Below are 7,500 nucleotides of genomic sequence, written 5' to 3'. Positions count from 1 at the left end.
GTGTGTGTGTGTGTGTGTGTGTGTGTGTCAGCATTTGTGAAAACCACACACACACACACACACACACACAGTGTGAATATTTCATGTGCTGTGACAGCTCTTGTCAGACCTCACGTGTCACTCTGCCTCTCTCGCCCTCTCTCACTCTCTCTCTCTCTCTCCCACTCTCTCTCTCTCTCTCTCTCTCTCTCTCTCGCCCTCTCTCTCTCTCTCTCTCTCTCTCTCGCCCTCTCTCTCTCTCTCTCTCTCTCTCTCTCCCTCTCTCCCTCTCTCTCTCTCTCTCGCCCTCTCTCTCTCTCTCTCTCTCTCTCGCCCTCTCTCTCTCTCTCTCTCTCTCTCTCACCCTCTCCCTTTCTCTCTCTCGCCCTCTCTCTCTCTCTCTCTCTCTCTCTCTCTCTCTCGCCCTCTCTCTCTCTCTCACCCTCTCTCTCTCTCGCCCTCTCTCTCTCTCACCCCCTCTCTCTATCTCTCTCTCGCCCTCTCTCTCTCTCTCTCTCTCTCTCACCCTCTCTCTCTCTCGCCCTCTCTCTCTCTCTCACCCTCTCTCTTTCTCTCTCTCGCCCTCTCTCTCTCTCTCTCTCTCTCTCTCTCTCTCTCTCTCTCTCTCACCCTCTCTCTCTCTCGCCCTCTCTCTCTCTCTCTCTCACCCTCTCTCTCTCTCTCTCTCTCTCTCTCTCACCCTCTCTCTCTCTCTCTCTCACCCTCTCTCTTTCTCTCTCTCGCCCTCTCTCTCTCTCTCTCTCTCTCTCTCTCTCTCTGGTTGAGGTGCAGCGGTGAAGCTAACGAGCTCGGTTTGCAAATGAAGCCGTCATCCATCACGACACACACACACACACGCAGAGTTTTTTTTCAAGCTGCAGTCATTGGGGGAGCAGAGGGAGGGAGGCCTCCGTCTCTTCGTCTTGTTCTCTTAAGGTGGAATGGTTGCTTCACCATCAATGAGTCGTTTGTTGCGTTACGCACCTTTAACACACATTACGTTACTGTAAGGTTTGGGCTTTAGGACTGATGGGACCAGCTTGGACCCGGACTGATCCAGTCTGGGTCAGACATGACAGACAGACCACATGTTGATGCCCGGCCAATCACAGCCTGAGGACGAACCTCATGTAAACGACTCCCTCTGGGGGCTCTGCTCTCATTGGCTGTCCACATGTCTCCTCGTGTCCAGGAGGTGGTGCTGTACTGTCTGGAGCGGCGGATCTGTGACGTTAACCATCGAGACAACGCCGGGTACTGCGCCCTGCACGAGGCCTGCGCCCGCGGCTGGCTGGGCATCGTACGCCACCTGGTGGAGCACGGAGCCGATGTCAACTGCAGCGCTCAGGACGGGACCAGGTACGAGGCGTCGCAGGTTTAGACCTGCCAGGATCGGGATCTGGCAGCTGCTCAGGACTAAACGCTGTAGACAGAAGATGTGTGTGAGGTTTTGTCTCAGGTCGTCGTTCGTGGGCGCACAGCGACCTTTGTAACGAACAGTAAAGTGGAATATTTCTGGGAGTTCAAAGCACCTGCATTGAAAACATCCAACAGCTACACATATTTAAGATTTTTAAGATGAATTCTGAGATTAATTTTGAAGATAAACTGCTGAACAAATCAACATTTTCAGGTCAAATTGAAGTAAATGTATGTTTAGATTATAATCGCATCATGTGTCCAAATCACAAGATCTTAATCTCAAACTTTAGTTGAAGGTTTGCTTTGATTGGTCAAATGATAACTGAAGTGTGTGGAGGTGGGTCACAGAGAGAAGTGGATCGTCTGCATAGAAACGAATCCTGATCAGACCTGAACAGCTGCTCGTGCTCCTTTTATCAGCTCACTCCTAATATTTTATTGATTGGATGATTTCTGTGACGCATCGATAATCAGTAGGTCGATGAAACGTCAGAGCACACTGAAACATGACCGACGCAGCGTGTCCGAGGGGACGTCTTCAAATGTCCAACAGTCCAAAACCCAGAACTTCAGTGTACTATGAATCAGAAAACAGATAATCTGAGACGTTTTTTACTGAAGCGATTGATTGATGATCAAAACTGATGAATGTAAGGAAAATAAATTCCACTTCCTGTTTTCAGGCCGCTGCACGACGCCGTGGAGAACGACCATGTGGAGGTGGTGCGTTACCTGCTGGCCTGCGGCGCCGACCCCACCCTCACCTCTTACTCTGGACGAGGACCAATCAACATGACCCACAGCGCTGCCATGGAAACCTTCCTGGAGGGTAGGAGGGGAAGGAGGGGGCAGTAGAACGTGTGTGTCCTGATCTACTGCTGACTGGAACACACACACGCACACACACAATTTCATCAATTCATCAAGAGAAGACAAGAAAACAGCTGGTCATTGATGAAGGTCTTCAGAGTCGAGACGACTTTGTCCTCGTAACGTTGGAAATCTCAGATTTTTACACATTTTTTAACAGTGATGCTAAAATTTATAGAAATGAATCTAAAAAGTGTGAAAGAACAGATGATAGAAAAAGAAACGAGAGAGAAAGAAACAGATTTAGAGCGAGAGAAACGTCAGTCAACAAGAAGGAAATAGACGAGGAAAGTGTGTGTGCGTGTGTGTGTGTGTGTGTGTGTGTGTGTGCGTGTGTGTGCGTGCGTGTGTGTGTGTGTGTGCGTGCGTTTGTGTGCGTGTGTGTGTGCGTGCGTGTGTGCCTGTCTGATTACCATTCCCTGCCTGTATTTGTTCTCTTTCTCCGTGTCTTTCTCTCTCTCTCTCTCTCTCTCCAGAGGGGTTTAATGAGGCTTGGCTGTTGAATCCCAGAACAGCTTACTGCCACACACACACACACACACACACACACACACACACACACACACACACACACACACTCCTGCCAGCATCCGTCTACTCAGCGCCAAGCGCCGCGGCGACAAGCCGGCACCGTCTGAGCACAAACACTCATCTTCTTCTTCCCGTCTTCAGTGTGTGTGTGTGTGTGTGTGTGTGTGTGTGTGTGTGTGTGTGTGTGCTGTTTTCATCTCGCTGCCTTCATCCTCTCTGATTGGTCGGCTCTTTGATCGACCACGAAAGCCACTGACTCTCCGTCTCTCTCTCTCTCTGCAGACTATCTGGCCGACCTCCAGGGAAGGTCGGAGGGCGATCCAGGAATCTACTGGGAGTTTCACGGCAGCTCAGTGTGCGGTTAGTCCACACGCTGGGACACGACCACGAGGACAAAACCGTCAGGGGACACCGACGGGACGGTTAGGAAGGATAAATAATTTAGGATTAGAGGAAGTTCACCGAGATGAAAAGAAATATGGCCAACCTGACCCTGAAAGAAGCAGGTCAGACCAGGACCAGGACCAGGTCAGGGTCAGGGTCAGGGTCAGACTGAAAGATCAGGACTAAAGGGACGACAGTTAAACTCCTCAGGACTAAAACCAGTTAGGACACTCTGAACTGAACTGAGGTTTAACCAGTTTGGACTAAACCACTGAAACGATCGTTTACTGCTGAAGCTCCTGAGACTAAAGTCCGTCCAGTCTCATCAAAAATGTCCTTCTGACGTTGATCTTTCGTGTTTTCGCAGAGCCGTCCAGCGAGCGAGGAGCGTACAACATACTCGCTGACCCGCCGGGCCCTGAGGAGGAGGAGGAGGATGAAGAGGAGGACGAGGATGAGGAGCAACGTGCCAGGAGGGAGGTGTTTGAGTTCGAGCTGTCCGACCGGCCGCTGCTCCCCTGCTACAACATTCAGGTGTCGCTGTCTCAGGGGTGAGTTGGACCGAAGGCGAAGGACGAGGGTCGTGAACCAATGTTTGAAACGGTCGTTTAGGTTTGAATCGCAAAGAAATCCACGTTCGATTCACAAAAGCAGACGTTCTGTGACTGAATGTTCTGTTTTTTAACCGAGAAAAACTGTTTAAATCCGACAAATCATCACGTCCGCTGGAAACAAGTCCTGACTGAAGGACGTCGGGCTGAACGTGTTTGACTAAAGGGACAAAGACCGAAGAAGGACAGATCAAACGACCTCTGAGGGAGTGACTCACTACAGACGCCGTGATGACCGGGTGACCAGGTGACCAGGTGTGAACTCAAAGGAACTTCGACTGTTCCTATCAGGACAAATGGAACCACCCGTGAAGGGACGAGCTGTGGACACATGTGAGACCGGAGAGACGAGGACGGGACGAACCAGAGCTGCAAGTTTGACAGAACTGGAACCAAACATGGAGGACAAATGGAACAGGGACGAAAAGGTCAAACACGGGACGGAATCAGGACTAAATGAAGCTGACGAAGAGGAAGAGGAAGGAACAAAGACCACGCACGCACGCACGCACGCACGCACGCACGCACGCACACACACACGCACACACACACCTTGTCTTTTCTTATTCACACTCTTTTTCCTCTTTCACACTCACATTCTTCCTCAGTGTTGTTCCAACACATCTCGCCATTTTTCACACTCACACACACACACACACTCACACACACACACACACGGTCCAATTAAGGTGGTGGGACGCCGGCGTAGAAAAGAAGGAAGGGGAGAGCAGCGGAGGAGAGAGTGGATGGGGGGGGCGAGAAAGGACAAAATAAACCCTCAGAGGAGGAGATGGAGAGAAAGAGAGCGAGATAAAGGGAGGACAGACGGAGAGGTCGTTAACGAGGATGGCATCGCCGTGGTGACGCAGCTAATTGGCTTCCACTTCGTCTTCCTCCCCTGCCGCCTTTCTCCTCCTCCCTCTCTCTCCTCCTCCCTCTCTCTCCTCCCCCCTCTCTCTCCTCCCCCCTCTCTCTCCTCCTCCCTCTCTCTCCCCGTCTCTCTCGCTCATTTTTTCCTCTTGTGTCTGATGTAGTATTAATGGCTCCTCCCGGGTACAAGGCCACCGGGTACCCGCACGCACACACACACACACACACACACACACACACACACACACACACACACACACACACACACACACACACACGCACACACACACGCATTTCATTGGGTTGTTTAACATTCCAGCAGCAACCAGCTTTAAAGCAACATGTGGCCTTGTCCACTGCTGTGTGTGTGTGTGTGTGTGTGTGTGTGTGTGTGTGTGTGTGTGTGTTTTAAACTTCCTTTGCCCTTGACATACACACACGCTCGCGCACATTGACAGACATTGTGAATCAATAACGGCTCCGTTGATGTCGAGGCTGTCTTCAGCTGCAGCAGCAGAATAAAAGACAAACCGTCTCCGTCTCCGTCTCCGTCGTCCCTCTCTGACATTTATCGAAGACAAAATTCAACTTTTGCCTCGATTGAATGTTTAATCTAGAATAACTCGTTTCGTCTCCTCTGACATTTGTTTTGTCTCAAACTGAAGCACAGAAACAAGAAAAAATATCAAGAGCTTTTTAGTATTTTAATATTTCTCAAACATCCGAAATGAGGAACAAACAATAAGAAGACCTCACCTGATTGGTGGAGTGACACCATGAAGCAAACTGCTATAATCACAGATGGTGAATTTCCCTCAAAGGGACTGAGTCTGTCCAGCAGACCGTCCTCAGACCCTTGAATCAGATGAGGACAAAGTCCCTTTAATGGAATAAAACAGAAGTGCTGCGTCTGTTCTGGATGATCTGCACCAAATGCGATGTCGTCCTCCATCTTGGAGTCCGCTGGGCTCGGGTCGCTCAAAGGTCGCACTGTGAAGATGGCTTGCAGTTGGTGAGAAATGCGGTCAAAATTCACAGAGATTGAAATTACATGAGAGCATTACGAAGAATGACTTTGTCTCTGCGAGCGAATCAGTTGATGGCAGCAGTTGACAGATTTCAGTCCAAATTGTTGTTTCTGTAAATTCTTGTGTGACGGAGAACTTTCCTTTTCAAGGTTCTGTGTTTTTTTTAATGTTTTAAATCCCTGATATTCACTCAGATGTAACTAAGATGGTAGAAATACCGAGGTCAAGAATCCAAATTCTCACTTGTCAATTCTCTGTTCCCCTTCTCCTCCTCCTCCTCCTCCTCCTCTCGCTCTTTCCTCCAGCCCCAGGAACTGGCTCCTCCTGTCCAACGTCCTGGGTCGACTCCGGATGACGTCTCGGTCTTTCCGGCGCCTCTTCCCGCAACTCAACGTGCAGTCCATTCCTGAGGACGAGTTCTACCGGCAGGCGTCCCTGTCGCAGCTCCTGACGGGTCCTGATGAGCAGGAGCTGGCCTCCTTCAGGCCAGACATCAAGGACCCTTTGGAGCTGGTCGAGGCCACCCCCGAGCTGGCCGGCATGCTTGGCTCCTCCCTAGAGTTTGTGGACACTCGTTGGGACTCCCTGGAAGCTTCGCCACCCACAACGCCGCCTCTACTACCATCACTAAGACCATCACAAAGATTGTCACTTCGACCACCACAACGCATGCCGCCATTATTACCACCACAGCAACAGCGGACAGCAGAAGTTGGTGCTAACGTGGACAATATGTTGCAAAATAGGAGTCCAGAGTCTGGACAGTTACAAGGATTTAAAAATCTGGGATTTTCTACTTTGGCAGCTAAAATAGAAACCAGAATGGATGCTAGCATTTGGGAACCACAACAGCTAGGAAGTAAAAAAGCTGGCGTTCCTATTCCTGCAAAGCCGAACTTGGCAATGAATGCAAACATGTGGGAACTGCAAAGACAGCAAAGTAAGAATATTGCGATTGCTAATGCTGCTAATCTGGACTCTAAAATTGACTCTAGCATGTGGGAACCACAAAGACAACAAAGTAAGAATACTTGGATCCCTAATTCTCCTAATTTGGACTCAAAGATTGACTCTAGCATGTGGGAACAACAACCACAACATAGTAAGGATACAGGGATTGCTAATTCTGATAATCTGGACTCTAAAAGGCACTCTATGGCGTGGGCACAAGAACAGCAAGGAAATAAATCCTCTGGCAACACTCCTGTCAGGTCTGACCTGGCAGTTGGTGCTAGCATGTGGGAACCACAGCGACTACGAAGCAGGAACGCTATCAATTCTGACACCAAAGTGGACACTTCTCCACCAGAGCCACAGCGAATACGAAATAAGAACACGGCTAATCCAGCAAGCTCAAATGGTACAGTAGATGTTAACGCATGGAAACGGCAAAATCAAGGGAGTAAGAGTGATAGGACTTTGGACTCCACAAACCCAGGCAGTTCAATTGATGGTAGTGTTTGGGAACCACAACGACTCCGAAGTAAGAATGCAGGAATCACAAGCCCTGTGAAGCCAAATGCTACAGTGGATGCTAACATGTGGGAATGCCAGGGAACAAAGAGAGTGGCTTGCAACAGCGCAGCACCCAAAGAGGAGGCTAATTCCTGTGACAACCAAGGTCAGGGAGGTAAGACCATAAAGGTGGATGCTGCCTGGCAAAGGAACTTGGGAAATGTCAGAGTCCACATCAGGGATCTTGGGATGAAAGTGGCAGGAGGTCCCATCCGGAGAGACGTACAAAAAGAGCAAGGGAAGGCTGCTGGGAAGGGCGCCAGGGTTAAAGCGAGGTCATGACCACACAA

General features: G+C 49.9%; 1 protein-coding gene across 1 annotated transcript in view; it reads left to right on the top strand.

Moving 5' to 3' along the window:
• Positions 1 to 7,500, top strand: part of LOC143315871 (BCL-6 corepressor-like) — a 33,458-nt gene that overhangs the window by 25,480 nt on the left and 478 nt on the right. The window contains exons 9-13 of the mRNA XM_076723394.1: positions 1,172 to 1,338; positions 2,085 to 2,230; positions 3,085 to 3,162; positions 3,554 to 3,737; positions 6,001 to 7,500. The exon at positions 6,001 to 7,500 is cut by the window's right edge and continues 478 nt beyond it. Of these exons, the coding sequence (XP_076579509.1) occupies positions 1,172 to 1,338; positions 2,085 to 2,230; positions 3,085 to 3,162; positions 3,554 to 3,737; positions 6,001 to 7,492 (2,067 nt within the window). The 3' untranslated portion in view covers positions 7,493 to 7,500. The remainder of the gene's footprint in view (positions 1 to 1,171; positions 1,339 to 2,084; positions 2,231 to 3,084; positions 3,163 to 3,553; positions 3,738 to 6,000) is intronic.

The sequence above is a fragment of the Chaetodon auriga genome, chromosome 23, assembly GCF_051107435.1.
Source record: "Chaetodon auriga isolate fChaAug3 chromosome 23, fChaAug3.hap1, whole genome shotgun sequence".
Taxonomy (NCBI): domain Eukaryota; kingdom Metazoa; phylum Chordata; class Actinopteri; order Chaetodontiformes; family Chaetodontidae; genus Chaetodon; species Chaetodon auriga.
The sequence above is the reverse complement of the archived record's forward strand: the minus strand, read 5'-3'. Positions and strand labels throughout refer to the sequence as shown.